This window comes from Phaethon lepturus, unplaced genomic scaffold, assembly GCF_000687285.1.
Source record: "Phaethon lepturus isolate BGI_N335 unplaced genomic scaffold, ASM68728v1 scaffold20984, whole genome shotgun sequence".
NCBI lineage: Eukaryota > Metazoa > Chordata > Aves > Phaethontiformes > Phaethontidae > Phaethon > Phaethon lepturus.
Genome location: NW_010537252.1, coordinates 6064 through 22892, shown reverse-complemented (window position 1 = coordinate 22892; position 16829 = coordinate 6064). Strand labels below are relative to the sequence as shown.

General features: G+C 51.0%; 2 protein-coding genes across 2 annotated transcripts; one reads left to right on the top strand and one right to left on the bottom strand.

Annotated features, from left to right (window-relative positions):
• Window positions 1-4: 4 nt before the first annotated feature.
• On the top strand, window positions 5-3548 carry POLR2F (polymerase (RNA) II (DNA directed) polypeptide F; the record flags this gene model as incomplete). The annotated part of the gene is made up of 3 exons (XM_010286448.1): window positions 5-96; window positions 1720-1791; window positions 3458-3548. Coding segments are annotated over 3 exons (255 nt in total), but the record flags the coding sequence as incomplete, so codon positions are not given.
• Window positions 3549-6862: 3314 nt separating this feature from the next.
• SOX10 (SRY (sex determining region Y)-box 10) lies at window positions 6863-16390 on the bottom strand. Its single transcript, XM_010286447.1, has 3 exons — window positions 15980-16390; window positions 9752-10017; window positions 6863-9349 (listed from the first exon to the last, which is right to left on the bottom strand). The coding sequence occupies exons 1-3, from the start codon at window positions 16387-16389 to the stop codon at window positions 8634-8636; spliced, it is 1392 nt and encodes a 463-aa protein (XP_010284749.1). The 5' UTR covers window position 16390; the 3' UTR covers window positions 6863-8633.
• Window positions 16391-16829: the final 439 nt, after the last annotated feature.

The window sequence follows — 16829 nt, the reverse complement described above, 5'->3', positions numbered from 1 at the left end:
AGAGCGGCAGCAGGCGAACCAGAAGCGGATCACTACACCCTACATGACCAAATACGAGCGAGCCAGAGTCCTGGGCACTCGTGCCCTCCAAATAGCGTGAGTATTTCACTCTGTATCCTGAGCATCACCACAGCTTCTTCTACTTTCCCTCTTAAAGCTGCTTCCCTTCTTCCTTAAAAACTCCTGGATCTCATGTATTCCCTTACATGACTGCTGAGCTTGTGGATCGACATCTTGGTTCAACACTGAAGCACAGGACCACAGAGCTCTTAGTTGCATGTGAAGTCCCTGTGTCTGTCCATGGCTGAGACTGTGGTACTTGTGCCTAGAAAGGGCAGCGTTCAGCAGCTGCAATGAACCTTTCTAGGTCACAGGCAAAATGGGGGCGGGGGGGAATGTGACAAGCTGATCCTGATTTCTGCGTTTTATAATGGAACCAATGTGGGCTGGAAGGCTCAGAACTGGTTTGTGAAAGCCAAGGTTGGAGTGAGGGATGCTTCAGAATGTCTTCAGTTGATACCACAGGGCTGTAGGAATTGGGAATGGAGTAGCCAGCCTGAACTCTGTGTGAAGTGCAGTTGCATTGTGACAAGCTGTAAGTCTTTTAAAGTGTTTAGAATAGTGGTGCCTCATTTATTATAGGTAATACCACTTAAATTCTTTATGTGCTCTTAAGGCTGGCTGTTCTCAACTTTAGCCATTTACCTCTCCAGACTTGTTTTAATAATACATATAAAAAGTTTTTGCGCTCTTTGAAAAAGTGCCTTATAAGCAAGATTATGAGGCTGTGGCAAGGTTTGTCTGAAAGCACATTGCTGAGTTTCATCTTGGTTATATCCACCCTCAAAACAGTGCCTTTCTTCTACACTGTTTAGAAGCTTGTAGGTGGTGGTCAGATCTTCCCTTAATCATCACTTTGCCAAGCTATTCTTTGCACCGTCTTCACTCTGTGAAGCTATTTTGTGCACATTTTTTCAACTGGTGGAAGGCCAGAAAAATGGGTGAGGCAAGATAGGCCCATGCCAGGCCTTTAATCCAAAACACTGTGGCGCCTGGTTCTGCTTTACCTACCTATTCTGCCTTCAGTGCTTGGTAGCCTAGCCAACCTAGCTAGCCAGCCTAGGCCAGCAGCAGCCCCCAGTGGCCTTATCCATGCATAATGTGAACTTTCTTTGCCGCCACTGTCTAACAGCGGATACTGTCACCCATGTCTGCTCTGCTGTTAGAACCCTCTGCAAAATACTTAATTTTTTCTTCCTGGAGGTAGAGCACATCCTAAACTCAGCTCCTTGCTTTCCCTCAAACAAAGCCTGGAAGGTGTGAGCAAATCAGAATGTAAGATGTGCTAGAGCTGTGGGAGGCATGCTTATTTTACAGTGTTTCCACCCTATTTACTGGATTAATTTTAGAACTACTCTTTTCCTCATGTTTAAGTAAAGCAGAGGGTGACTAGAAGGGTGTGGATTTGACCAGCCCTTGAGCATCAGCTGGTCAGCAGAGGCTGATGAATGAGGCAAGAACAACACTGAAATAAAAGCTCAGTCTAACCACTTGGAATTTTCTTCCTGAAGTGCATAACAGAGCAAATCAGATTTGCCAAGGTGGTGTCCCACACTTCTATGTTGCTGGCCATTGTCCAGGTGACATAGGTAGGCATGTACTTAGCTGTCCCTCTTCCCTCTCTGTGTGTTCTCTCAAATGATTGTTGTTCTGTCCCAGGATGTGTGCCCCTGTGATGGTGGAGTTGGAAGGAGAGACAGACCCCTTGCTGATTGCCATGAAAGAACTCAAGTAAGTCCCACACTTCGGCGGTGAGTGTGTTGATTTCCACAAAGCCAGCAGTCCTATCCTCATTCCAGCATTTAGTAGCTTATTCCAAGACAACCTTGTCTTCCCTTGTTAACTGTGAGCACTGCAGTTGCCTTCCCTTTTTTCACTTTGGGACTTCTCTGCAGCTGCTCTTTCCCATCCTAGTTGCTTGTGCAAAGTACTGATGATTAGAAGTGCTCTGACCTCTTTTACTTCTGAGTCCAAATGTTCTTTATTTCTGTGATGAGAACTCAAGGTCCTCATCTTCCTGGAATCAGTTTAATTCCCTGAATGGAACTGATTTGAAGTATCCATCCGAACAGACCTGTCTTCAAATGAAGTGCTGGCAAAATATAAGGCTCAGGCTGGTGGTGTGGAGACCCTGTGAAGAATGTTCTTTTCCCGCACCCTTGTGCTTGCAGGGAGACACATCACCTGCTTACAGAAAGATAAATAAATCCTTTTTGACTGTAGCAGAAGCAGCTTCTGGATTACCGTTTACAGGCCCACCTTTCCACAGCAGAGCTCCCTGCTGGCCCACAGGTTGCCTGCATGGTCGGTGACCTAGATTACATGCAGGTATCCTTCAAGGAGAGCAGCTGGACTCCATTACTAATTAAGTCCCTGTTCTTGAACTTGTCCCTCTGCTCCCTCAGTTTCTCATTGCATTGCAGTTGCTCTTGCAGCCTTTATATCTATTACAGCTTCCTTTATCATTGCCAGAAGCTCCTTAGGTCATGTTCCTGTCAGATCTCCAAGCTCAGTCTGAGTTGCTTCTGGTCACGGTCTGAGCATGAGCTCTAGAAAGTAAGTCGGGGTGTGACAAAGTATAGTGGCATCCTGTTCTGTGCCAAAATTCAGTTGCAATTCCTGGCAAGAGAGACCTACTTTGCTACTGGAAAAACAATGGCCCTGAATGTGATCATTAAAGAAGTTGTGTTACTTTTCAAGTCTGATATGGCTGAAACCTGATGCCCTGGTTAGATTCCAGACTAATTACATTCTGCTGACTTAAATCTACTTCCATTAAGTTAAATTGTATTCAGCATTTTCTTGCTTTCTGATTGGAACCACTGTTCCATCTGCACTGTTAGCAGATGCTGTGCTCCACCCCAGCTGTATGAGGTTTGGGTCCCTAAATAGTCCCTATTTCATGTATCCTTAAAATGTAACTGATGCTCTCAGGGTGCAAAACACTCTGTAAATACTATTTTTTTCATAAACATTCTCAGAATTCTGCTGCTTTTGTAGTATCTTGTGGGGAAAAGTCTTCCGTCAAACAAAGTGGATTTGTTCAAGTCCCTTGATTTTAATTTTTTTCTCCCTATATCTGTGTTAGATACTCGGTGTTGTCTCACAGTGGGTTCAGATCACAGGGCTCACTTCCTACACAGAACAGAGGGCTGACCTTCTGTAGGTCTTTGGTTGTTTCAACTCTAAGGGTGCTCAGTGCTTTGCACCTACAAAAGAGAGAAGGTTGTTTGGACTTCCCTCTATGATATAATACCAAATCACTGGTGCTACACAGATCTCTCAGTTAAACCTGATGAGCTTACTGAAGCCGCTAAGCATGACAGTTCCCATTGCCTGCTGAAGTGGAATAGTGAAAGCTCCGGCATTTCTGTTCACTTCTCTGTCCTCCCTTCAGAGCACGCAAGATCCCCATAATCATCCGTCGTTACCTGCCAGATGGGAGCTATGAAGACTGGGGCGTGGATGAGTTAATTATCACAGACTGATCAGCTTCCAGCCATTGTTTTGGTTCTTTCCGTCTCCAGAGATGTTTCTATTTTTGTTTATATTTGTGTAAATAAATTATAAATCTCCCCATTTTAAGTTAAATGTGATTTTTGTTTGTTAATGTTTTTTTTTACTCCCACCTTGGCCTTCGTCTCGGTCCTACATGCCCAACAGAAGACTTTCTTACTTCTCTCTACCAGCTTGGTCATTATTTTTTCTGTGTCATGGGCTATATTAATAAGATTAGGGAGCCAAGTGCCATGCTTTTCTTGCAGCTTTTCTTCAACTGCAAAGGTCGTACCTTTTAGCTAGGCTAAAGACTGGGGTAACTATTTCCTCCTCCTCCAGCACCACTCCTCCCCAGTTATAGGCCCGATAGCCAATTCAGCTCCTGCTGTACAAAAATGTGCTTGCAGGTACTTTGGCTTCAGAAAGACTCCATCCCTCCACCCCTGTTCCTTCTTAAAACGAGAGTGCTGAGACACCTCCACTGCTTCTCCCTAGACAGTTGGGCCTTTGTGCCCTCAGCAGGTTGCTGTGGAAACCCCCAATTTCCTCTGTGGCCAGGGCTGGCTGTGGGGCTTCTCAGGAGTATCGTAGAGCAGCTCTCATCAAATCACCTATTGTTTCCCTGCTCCTGCTGCTTATCAGAGGTGGGGATCCCCTTTCAGTGGCACTGCCCCAGCCGGAAGCAGGGTTGTCACTCGCAGTCCCACCAGCTCAGCAGTCTTAGGTTGTTGCCACACTTGCTCCTTTTATGACTGTTCTCTGACACGTGGTGGAACTGATGGTCCTGGGCTTGTGGGTGCTCTCCAGCCATCTCAGCTGTATGTACTCCTGTGGACCATACAGTGGCACACCAGTAGTTAAACCCTAGCATTCCTTTAATCTGTACTGTGATGAAAGATTGGTGATTTGTCTCCTTAAGGTACCTGCACTCTTACCTCTGATGTGCAGGGAGGAGAAAAATTGTAACCCCTTGCTCAAATCAAGGTGAGTTGGGTAGATGCATTGCAATCTGCAAGGCCTTCCAGCCAGCCACTACCTGGTTTTCATTTCTTGATCTTCTCTGTGCTTAAAGATTCTTGCTCTGCATGAGGAACATCTGAGCTCTTACGTAAAACACATTGAGGTTTTTTTTTTTCCAAATTTTCTTCTTAGAAAGTGCCCCTGGAGTTTTTGTTTTCTCTTTATTCAGAGAAGAAGAGGGAAGGTAAATGTGGTTTTTACTTTACATTGATTTTTGTCCTTGTACTGCTCCGGGAAGAATCTTCCTAGCTAGTTTGTCTTAAGACTTGTGTATATAAAGCATCCATTCTCCATGCTGTATGTGTGGTCGCTGCCTGCAGGTGAGCATCCATGTCCCAAAGGGAGTTTATATCCACCTGCCTGGGAACTCAGCTCATGTAACCAGCCATGAATGTCATTCTCTTACTGCTTCCTGTAAAAGCACCTGTCCATCCTTCCTCTCATGGTGTGCACAGGAGGGGCTGGCTTTGGAGATGAGAATGCAAGAGCTAAGTGGGTCCCTGGGCAAAATGACAGGTCAAAGGGAATGTGGAGATGCTTGCAGGTGTAGGGAGGGGGCTGATTGTGAGGAACACAAGTGCTTCCTGGTCTAGGCCATCCTTACCAAGAAAAGGTTAATTTGCAGCACTGTGGCCTTCAGCCTTCTACCCCCACCCTCCATGGAATCCTTTAATCACGTTGGTGCGGTGAAATTTCAGCCCTGAAATGGTGCCTTTGTGCAGCAGTTTTGGCGTCCGCCATGGAGCGGGGGTCGTTTTCTTGTCCTTTTTTTTTTTTTTTTTTTAAATGGCTTCTTTGTTCCCTACCCACCTCCCCTCCCCAGCCTTGCATCTGTATCAGATACGATTAAAGGGATAGGGAAGGATGCCGGGCCAACTCCTGCTAGGCTGCAGGAGGAGTGGTTAACCCCTCTATTACCAGCAGCTTTCTCAGACCTGTCTTAGTTGTGAGGACTCTCCTCAATGATAAGAGGCATCCCCTTCCACTACAGAATAATTGGGGCAGAGCCCACTCACTTTCTTAATTTGTTTTTTGAAGAGCTGGAGAAGGGTACTTGTGTGTGGTTAAGAACTTTCTTTTCCCACTCTTCTGTTCATCCGCACCATGTCCCTTCTCTCTCCCACCCCTGTGATCAGCTCTCCTACTCTGAACTCCACCATGGCTTCCCTTCTTCACCCCTCCGGGTCTGCTCCTGACCTGCACAGCAGTGCAGTCATTCCCTTCTGGACTCTTCCCACAGCCTGTAATTTGGGGTGGAGATTTCTCCTCCTCTTCAGTGAATGGCCAACAGTCCTATTTTGCATGGAACTCTTCAGCTGGCATCACCGTTGTTAGATCCATTAAACGATTCTGCTTGCTCTTGGCCCTATACAGGATTTCATCCAAATAGTGCTGTGACTTTTAAAAAGCTTTGAACCGTTCCATAGTTCCTAGACGTCCTGCTTACTCTACTGACCCATAAAGTGCTTGGTGAACACAAACTTACTGGATTGATCACATGTGTCAGCACTGAAACCCTTTGAAATCAATTTGTAATTGTTGTGGAGTCTCTGTGTTAATTGAGATCCTACCTTGCTACTACCATTGGCTTTGGGAGATGTTCTTAAGCAGACCGATACCTGCTGTACATTTTCTTTCCAAACAGCTTCACATAGCCTGCCAGGACCTGACTACCCCCAGGATATCTTTTTCAATAAGTAAGAAGATGTATACATCTATTCTTGAATACACTCTCTGTGTGTGAGTGTTTGTATTTAGGTTCTTGCTTGTGGAAGGTGAGAGGCCGGGGGCTTGAGTTTCTACAGAGAAACTAATGGTTGCTTCTGAAATACACAAGTTTGTGTATGTGGGGAGGGTTTTTTTTTTTAAAGGTATGTTGTCTGCCACCTGGTTGATGAGGAACAAGATGAGAAACCCCACACTCCTATTATGGAGAGCATTAACAATCACACTAAGAAATTCTTGGGTGAAGCACATGCAAAACAGTGCTGCTCTTAATTGCACATGCTGAATCGTAGCTGAAGAACAGGATCAGTGTTACTACATTTCTCACTGAAGAAATGGCTGGTGCTGGGGTGTGAACAGAAGATGAGTTTCATCTCTGTGAAGGAGTCTGGTAAGCCTGTTAGAGTTCCGCCTGTGTCCTCTTCTTGACAGGCAGAGGAAGGCTGTGCACAGGATCTGTGTGGTGGTGGTGTGACCCATCATTTACTTTACTGGGGGGGAAAAAAGAGAGACTTGCAGGAAAGAGGTCAAAAAACCCCCAGACACATGAAAATGAAACTTTTAAGTTTATTATTCCATATGTTTAATGCGGAGTTAATGGTGCTAGGACAGCGTAGAGACTGGGGAAGGGGAGGTGGGGGAGGAAGGTGCTACTTGCATAAATAAGGGGACAGAGCTGGAAGAGGTTACATGCGTACAAGGAGCAAACATTCTACATGATCTTTTCAGACACCACAAGGATAAGTCATCCATAGCTAAGGGTGGCAGGAAGGGCATCTGACAGTCATATCAGCAGGGGGATACAGTGGCACCGATCACAGTTCATGTTTGGTCAAAGTATTTTGTCTTTCTAGATTCGAATATCCACTGTAAGGTCCCACAACACGTCTCTGTGATCAATTGCCAGGAGTCATCTTTTCCTGCAGCAACTTTTGTGCCAGTTCACTCCCTGGCATGACAAACCACCCCAGTCCTGGAGGTGACAAAGGAGAAGTAAGCAGACTTTCCTCAGGCATTGGGCTGAAAAAAGGAGGTTGATCTGACTGCAAGAGCTGATCGTTTCCCATTTGAAACCCAAAGGGGAAAACAAATTCCTTTGCACCTAAATAGGCTGCTTTTCTTTATACTCACCCAAGATTGGGTGCGTATCTACCATGCTTAAAGCTGCAAGAGTATCTTTCCATCCTCAGCGTAGGTAGGAGGGAGGTGTTGACTGACTGGAAGACATGATGAACAAACGAGCGGGGATGCACACGCCATCAGCCTGAGTTTGGAGTGGGGGTTCAAATAGAGTACTGGAATCAACTCGGGGTGTTGGCAAGTGCATAGTAGCTTTCTTGGTGCCTCTTCATTTCAGGCAGGCACAGTCAGACATGAAAGAGCAAGGACCAAGTTTGCTCAGAGGTTGTTTGGGACGCTGAAGAGATTAGAAAAGACTGAGATACCAGAAATGCCAGACATAAATGAATGATACAGAGTAATTGTAAGAAGGGAGGATTCACCCACAGCACCTTAATGATTCATTGGTCCTTCCCCACCTCTCCTGCACCTCCATACATGAATGCACCTGTGCATACAGGCTGTGATATCAGTAACAAAGACCGATAATGCAGTTCTTGAGTCGTACACGTAGTTCAGGCAAGCCTTAAAATCTCCATGCAGGAAAGAGTGTGGGATTAAACAGAGACAGGATGGAGAGAAGAGGCAGGGACAAAAGCTAGGATGCAGCTGTGGAAATCAGCAGGGAAGCAAGCGTAGGTTGGTCTTCCAACGGGGTTCAAGATTCATGCATGTGTGAATCTTAGGCAGGACTGCTGCACGACGCTGATCGCAAGGAAGCCAGCTGTTCTGTCCTCCCTACTACTCCTCCCGTAGCATGTTCACCAAGGCTGAACAACCACTCTTCACCCGCAGCAGGTGACAAAGTGTTGGCCATCATGGCCTGTTGGAAACCCTTGCTAACTCTCTGGAGCAGTTTGGGGAGGGGAAGGAAAGGACAGTCCCTCTCATAGTACAGTCCAGGGTGCGCACAACGAAACCCACCACGGACCAGTCACTCCATGTCTAGAATCCTCCTCATCTAGAAGGCCAATAAGGTGTTGCAAGCCAGTTGCATGGCCTGCATGAAATTGGTAAAGGGTGAAAGGACGAAAAACCTTCCTCTAGGCGGGTGAGCCAGCGATAGCCGGGGTCAAGAAAGGCACTTCTGTATACTCAGTGGGTTCTGCTGGCTGGATGACACTGAGTGAGCTCGGAGTTCGGAGGCTCTTCTGCCTGTGCTGATTCTTCGGAGCCTTTCCATCGCTGCTTCAGTCACCGTTCCCCATTCCCTACGGTCTGGAGAGAGTCGTATACACAGGCTGTTCCCAATGTGTGGGACTATGGGACTGTGGCACGGAGGGTGCAGGATCAGAGATGGCAGTGTAAAGGGGACGTTGGGAAGGTCCCATATAGGAGAAGGCAGAGTAGAGGCCAGAGGCTTGGGTGGAATGGCTGTAGTAGGGTCCTGAGGGCTGGTGGTCGGGGTAGTCAAACTGTGGCCTGGAGATGGAGGGGAAGGCCGAACCGTAGTGGGGCAGACTCAGGGATGTGTAAGCTATCTGGGAGGTGGAGGGCTGGTCAGTGTAATGACCTCCAGGGGTGGACCCCTCCGTTTTCACCTGGGCCTTGGAGTCCACCACCGATGATGTGGCAGTGGACAAGGAGACTCCATGCTGCTTGGAGATCCAGGCAGAGTGTCCGCTGGCTGCAGCCAGGGCGCTCCCGAGGCCGTAGCCAGCAGCTGCTGCTGCTGCATAGCCCCCAACATGGCCTGGGTGGCCAGCATGTCCGTTGGGCGGCAGGTATTGGTCAAACTCATTGACATCAAAGGTCTCCATGTTGGACATCACTTCATGGCTGATCTCCCCAATGTCCACATTGCCAAAGTCAATGTGTGGCTTTCCCCCTTCCCCCAGGGATCGCCCTTCTCGTTTGGAGTCAGCTTTGCCAGCCTGCAGCTCTGTCTTAGGGGTGGTAGGAGGTGTGGGGGGCCCGTGGCTCTGACCTGCAATGTGAAAAACATTTTGAGGAGGAAAGGGAGAGAAGAGGTGAGTTACTGCTTTCTGCATGGCTTTATACACAGCTCAGCTCCACTCCTCCCAGTGTACCAGCAGCTGTCCAGCTGGAGATTTCAGTGGAGGGAGAGAGAAATTGCCAGCCAAAACCAAACATTTTTATATCATCTTGTGGAAAAAGAGGGAGGGTGCAACGATACCTTGCTTGACCAGAGGAATGCAAGTGCCCATGAAACTTGGGCACGTCCCTATACTGCTGACTCCAGCAGAGTTTACTGGGTCACAAGAAAGGTGTGAGCCACATGGCTAAGGCTTTCACCATGATGACTTCTCTTTTGAGCCTCTGAGTTGGCTGTAACCTGTCAGTAGGTTCACGGAGAACTAGGACTCACCTGAGGAATGTTCTGGATGACCATCGGACATGGGTGACCCTTCGCCAGGATGCCTGTGATCCAGGTGGGTGTTCTTGTAGTGGGCCTGGATGGCAGCAGCCCCGCCAGCCTCCCCCTCCACCTGGCCTTCGCCCTCGCCCTGCGTGGCCTTCCCGTTTTTCCGCCGGCGGGGCTGGTACTTGTAATCAGGATGGTCCTTCTTGTGCTGCATCCTCAGCCTCTCCGCCTCTTCGATAAAGGGTCGCTTGTCACTTTCGTTCAACAGCCTGCAGAGGCCAAGGTGGTAAAGCAGAGAAGATGGGAAGGAGAGGGGCAGGTACATTAGAAAAAAAACAACACCTATACACAGTATGGTGGGACACAGCGTGTAAATCCAGAAGTCAGGGTGTTGCCCCATTGAGGGTGTTTCCCAGAACAACAGGAAGAGCTTGGAAGTGTTTCAGTGGAACCAGCAATGTTTTCCTCCTTGTTAATTATTAAGCCCTGACACTGGTTGGTGCCAGCACTGTGTCCCCCTTCCCCAGCTGCGTGATGCTTCTCACCTTGGTAACTTCAACACCCTCTCTTGCATTGCCCAAAGGCAAAGTGCAGCCTTTCATAGCCATGTAAAATAAGGCTGGACAAGCTGCATTCAAAGACTTTGGGCAAATTAAGGGCAGTTGGGATCATCCTTCAACTAAGGCAGTGTGGCACACCCTTGCTACCCTGTAGCGCTGCCTCCCACATGTCTCTTGCTCTTCCCCAGGCTCTATTTATTCCAGTTTAATCTCCCACCCTTTCATAGGCTCTGCTCCAAGTTTGAGGCTCTACTGAGCACAAATGGCAGCAACTGGTGTTGGCTTTACGGTACCCATGCTGCTGCGTGGAGCTTGCTGGGCCTTTAAGCATCTTGCAATATCCTAAAAGGGAATTACAGAAAATTTTGAAGGGGCAAACTGTGTTCTGCTATTCCTGAAGCCCCTGCTCACCTTAGACATGGATAATGCAAAAGGCTGAAGCACAAAGGACCAGCCCTTCCTGAACTTAGCCGATGGTTGCAAAAAATTTAGCTGCTACTATTTAGTTGCTAGCTTTGTAGAAATAGATGAGCTTTGGTCTCTGGATGAAATGGACTGCAGAAATGTGAGGTTCTTCTCTGTATTCCTGCCAGATCATGGGCTGCTCTCATTAAGATAGCTCTCTGAGGAAATGGTGAAATGTGCGGGCAGGATGGCTCAGAGCACTTGGAAGATGAGATCAACCTCATTGCTTAAGCCTTTAGAAGCATCTTCAGTTTCATTTTATGATTTTCCCCTCAAATATTCTTGTGACTCAAGGTCATCCTGCTTCCAACCAGAAACCAGTGTTCTCAGAAGGGACTAGTCTTCCCGTGACTTGCAACTCCAACAGCCATTAGAAATGTCAGGGTTCCCAAACAGCAAAAAACATTCCATTTATGAGATGTCCACACCTTTTTATCGCCAACAAAAGAACTACCTGGGAATTGGGCTGTGCCAGTACCTTGGTACCTCTGAAGCCCTTAGCACTAAAAAGTGACCCGTTCTGTTAAGCTGTAGGCACTGAGGAAGATACAGAGGCCTGAACTGGCCTGAAAAACTGAAGACGAAGAGGAGGCATGGCTCAAGGAGCACACAGATAAATCTGGCAGGGGATCAAAGGGGTTGCCAGCAAGTAATGCGTTGGTTCCTAAGCACCCCCTTTCCCCCTGCTCCTTGTGCATCCCGTCGGCCAGCAGCCAGAAAGTGTGTGGCACAGGCTGGAGCCCGTTACGGTTCTGACCTGGGTTCACTCCAGGCAGCCTGAGCAGGTCGCGGCCACACACCACATTCCTCCACTGCCTTAATCCTGGAGATTAAAGCAACTGAGCCACTGTGAATCCAAGACTAGCTTTCCTGTCACCCTCCCGCCACCATACACCACACTCACACATCCTGGAGGGCTCTAATCCCTCAGCCTGCACCGCACCAGATGGCCCTCCAAGGGATCCAAAGGGACATCATGGACAAGTCTTGTAGGCATTGTGGACTGGGAGGCAACCTTGCCTTGGCAAAACCTTCATTCTTGCAGAACGGCCCATCTCCATGGGAGATGGAGAATAGAGGCAAAACCTGCAGCCTTGCAACCCACGACTTCACTACAAGGCAGCCAGGCTCTGGCGTTCCTGCACTCCCAGCCCAGATGGTGCTAAAGCTAATAAGATGCTGTGGTTGGGAATGAAAAGTCTCTTTCTATGCGGGCACCTCGCGGAGCGAGAGGGCTGTAGGCTGCACAGACAGCTTTGATCTGCAGGGTGGACTGCATGGCGAGCTCAGAGCGGAGACTCCCACAGAGACTGAAGGTCAGCCCCTCAGATATGTCTCATGGATGGCCTGAACCAGAGCCACTCAGGGCTATGCAGGAGTCAGATCCCTGCCCTCTGAGCTATGCCCAAGTGCCTCCCCTCCCCTCCCCTTGACAGCAGCCCACGGGCAGTGCCGCCAGCAGGACAGCGGCAAGTCCACTCCCTGCGTCTTTGCCTTCTCCTTTCCAAGGCTGCCTGCTCCGTCCTCCCTCCCGCTGGGATCAGAGCTCAAATCGGCTTTAGCAAAGTGAAACTGGTGCGAGCAGGCAAAGGCCAGGAGATTTGGGGGGATTTGGATTTCACTTGCTTCCTGCCCTCCCCCTCCTGCCCCCAGTGCTCCCCAGGCCATAATGCAAAGGAATCTCGCACGGGCAGAGAAGTTATGGATCACGGAGCAAAGCCCTTCATGGGGCTTAACCGAGCCCTTGCCCCCCTCCCCAACACCGAATGCTCACCCCCAAGCCGAGGGGAGAGGGGCCAGCATCCGGGAGGAGAACGAAGGGCTAAAATCTTTCTCCCTGCCTCTCGCAGCCTCCCCTCCTGCCGCCTGGCATTGCACCGCGCTGCGTGCCAGGCGACTGGCTCGGCGGCCAGAGGCCTGACCCTGTGCCGGGACTCAGCTGCTATCGGCATGAATCAGTGCGGTATGGGGTTGGGCATTGGGGCTGACGCAAGGCAAGGGCTGGCTGGGAGCAGAAAGCAGCTGGGTGGGTGCTGCTACATGTCCACGGTCCTGGATTTTGTGGGCATGACCCTGTTCCCTGGGTGCTGCCACCCCTGCGCAAAGATCCCTCCATCGGGTCCTCTCGCCCTCCCTTGCCAGGTCTTCCTCCCCTTCTGCCCATGCCCCGCTTGTTTTCAGCCCCGGAGGTGGTGCTGGCTGGCATTTTGGCTGAGAGTCATGCCGACATTTTCAGCAGCTGGCCACCATTTGAGAGCTGCTCTCTGTCCCACCCCGGGGAAGGAAAGCAGCCAAGGCGAGACTTCATGACCACTGAGCACAAAACCTCCCCTTTCTTTTTTAGTACATTTGGTTTGTTGACTGCACCCCTCATGCACCCCAAATGGATACAGATGGAGGTGGATGGGGCTGAAAGGCCCCTGGGCTTTCATTTGCATTTGGGGCCAGGCGGCTACCGCGGCCATTGGGGCATGTCCTGCAGCCCTTCCCAATGAGGGCTGGGGCCCATGGAGGGCACAGAGCCAGAGCAAACAACCGGGCTTAAACAAAAAAAAAACCACAGGCCATTACAGCCTGTTTTGCAGAGGAGCACGTAGGATGGCACTGGGGTTACCGCTCAATCTATCTGCCTTTCAAGATGCCCCAGCCTCTGCTGTCCCCACCCAGCACCAGTCACTGGGGACGTGCTTGGTTTAATGGTGGTCTGCAGGCAGCCGCCATGCTCGCCAGCGCTCATCTCCCTGCCTAACATGCCTTTTACCTGGATAAGCTCAGAGCAGCCCATGTGGAAACGTCACCCACATTTTCCACAGCGACTAGTGATGTAGGCTGTAAGGTGGCCACTTGTAAGGGTGGGGATATGCAAACAGCCAGGGCCCTTTGCAGGGACCCTCATCAGATGTTTGGGACTAAGCCGCCCAGAGCTCAACCCGGCCGCTCGCAGTTGTACCGAAACGTCGGAGCTATACCTTGGGGACAGTGAAGATGAGGGCAGTGGGAACCTCAGTGGAGGAAGATCCAGCTGTGGCTGGAAGGCAAGGCTGGGGGCTAGTATCCTGGTAACCTTCGGGCCACCTCCTCTGGAGTTTTGTGGGCTGGTATTTCCCCCCCAGCCTCACAGAAAGACACACACACGTGGTCCTACCCAGGCCAGACACCGACTGCACCCATAACCCAGCTTACTCTGGGTTACTGGACTCCGTACAGTCCCCACAAGGGCTGTCGCGGCTCGGAGGGCTGCAGCCTGCGCGAGCTCTGCTCCGAGGGGGGACCTGTTCAAGCAGAGCAGCCGGATGGCAAACCCAGCAGCACGCAACAACCCCAGGACCGATCCTGCAAACTTCTCTGCCTGACCCACGCTCCCTGGCCTGATGGTGTCCCGAGAAACGCCCGGGGACGCTGACCATGGACTGGTGGCAGCGTGGCCCTGCTCAGGGTCCCGTGGGGCCAGCGGCGAGAGCCGTGCCCTGGGAGCAGGGAGGCATTCGGGTGCATGAATGTGGTCACGGACCGGGGGCTGCGTCTCCCTGCGCTCTGAACGCGGTACCTATGGAGTGTTTCACTGCTCTGCTATGATTTCAAGGGAAATGCAACATCCGGAGGGAGGCTGTTGCTCTAAAATCTGGCAAAATTTTGCAATAAAGTAACGATACGTTGACCTAACACTTTGGGAACAAACAAGGTGAGTTCCCCACACACACACCCCCTCTTCCAACACAGATTCCTGGTCCAGAGGCTGTCAGCAGAGCCCCAGGCAGGAGCAAGTGCTGTGGTAAAGGGAAGGGAAGGGAGCGGGGAACAAAGCGGGAAAGAGGATCAGATGAGACATTGGCAATCACGCCCTGCCTTCGACTTCCCAGAGAAATCCCTTTGCTGGGGTTACAGTAGACACTGACGGGCCAAGGTGAATGGGCTGGCGTAGCAGAGGGAGAAGCCAATGCCCAAGGGCTCAGTTCCTTGTGAGCAAGAAGGTTTGAAGCCAGGAGGAGACCTTGGCATCAGCTGCTGGACGGGGTGTGTTGTGCTTCTGCTTGGAAAAAGGTCTCTTGGCCCACCCAAGGTTGAGGGCTTCCTGCACGAAATGCTGTCAGGGCAGGAGAGAGAATGAGAGGGACCGTTTGCACGAGCCTTGGTTCATGTTGGTTGGTGCGAGGCGAGGCAGGGGATGGTGCTGGGGGCTTGTGGTGGAAAGTGTTTATAACAGGCTAGTGGGGTTATTGGCAGAGACGGTTGGATGGGAAAGAAGTGGCACGGCCAGCCTGACATGCTTGGCTTGGGCACGGCGGCTGTCTGCACACCCACGGGCTGGCTGCGGTGAATCGGGGCAGCCTGTCGGTCTGCGGGAGGAAGGAGGGTGGGTTGGGGAGGGTACGTGAAGGACCCAGGGATCTGCATGAAGCCAAAATGAAAATGGGCGCAACAACTGATGGGGCCAGAGGGACGAGTGTGTGCGTGCTAGCGAAAAGGGAGGGTGTCTCTCTGGGTGCAAAGGGAGATGGGGACGGTTTGAGCCAGCGTGTTGCAAGAGGGAGTGCTAAGACCGGAGCCGTTGCAGGTCTCATCCTTTCTGCTAAGCCTCAGCCACCCTTTCTAGTAGGGTCTCTCCTTGCCCATCTCGCTGCACCTGCATGGCCTGCCAAAACTGGGACCATCCTGGGAAAGACGGGTGCAGGGCTCAGACCTCCTGGCTCCCTTCCCCTGACCTTCCTCCTCAGCTGTAACTTGTTTTCCCACTTGCTCTTCCCTGTTGGCCTTGGGACCCAAGTTCAAACAGGCTTGAGGCAGCCACCAGTGAGTTAAGTTGGATGGGGCTCAGCCCAGTTTCTGCTAGCGCACAACTTGGCCCAACAGAGAGGGTGAACCAAGAATACAAGATCTCTCCTGGCAGTCAGGCAGGAGAGGACCAGGACAGGAGTGTCCTGGTCAGGAACAACCAGGGAGGTTAGTAGAAAACATGTGGAAAGGGCTGCCATCCAGGATGGAGGTGAGTTCTGCTGAGGAAGCCTTCACTACATCCAACCACCACTCTTGCCCCAGTCATTGACTGTGCCTCCTGCGAGGGGGCTCCCCATAGGGAAGAAGGTCCCCTCAAGGGACACCGCTTCCATCCCACTAAGTCTTCATCCTTCCACATGACCGCGCAGTCCTCTCCAAGACACCTCCAGACCCCAGCCCTTGTGCTCCCCCTCTGCCCGCCCGCTCTTACCTCCAGAGCTTCCCCAAGGTCTTACTGAGCTCGGCGTTGTGGAGGTGCGGGTACTGGTCAGCCAATTTCCTCCGGGCAGCCTGTGCCCAGACCATGAAGGCGTTCATGGGCCGCTTGACATGGGGTTTGCTCTTGTTACTTCCATTGACCCGGACAGGCATGGGTACCAGGGTCCAGTCATAGCCACTCAGCACCTGGCTGACCGCCTCACGGATGCACACCGGGAACTTGTCGTCGTCCGCCTCTGAGTCTTGCTGTTCCTTCTTGACCTTCCCCATCTCCCCGTTCCCGGAGCCGGTGAGGTGGGGGGAGTTGTCCGATGCCATGGAGGGTCCTGGTGAGAGGCAGTGGTGGTCTTCAGAGCCCACTGGGCTCATCTCCACCTCTGAAAGGTCTTGGTCGTCAGCCATTGTCACTCACAAGCCCTTTCTTTCCTCCTTCTTGGTGTCCTTCTTCTCACTGGGGAAGGGAGGGAGGAAGACCAAAACAAAGGAAAGAAAGGAAAGAAGGGGGGGGGGAGAGAGAAACGGAGAAGCGACCACCAAATCTGAAAGGGACTCCAAGCTCTCTGAAGAGCTGACCACGAGACAGGGGCCGCTTGATAAAAGCGCAAGCAAAGCAATTGCCGTGCACACCGCAAAACCCGTGATCGATGGGGGTGGGGATGGGCCGGGGCCCCTGATTAATTGGGATATTGCTCGCTATCTCTGCAATCGTCTGGAGCTGACATGTGTGGAGGGGCCTGCGGCAAGTGGGATAAGGGGAGTTGGGGACCCAAATAGAGAGAGTCATGGACCGTCCTGCCCAGGTGCAGCTCCCCACAGGGAGCGGGATGGGGCAGAACGGCCAC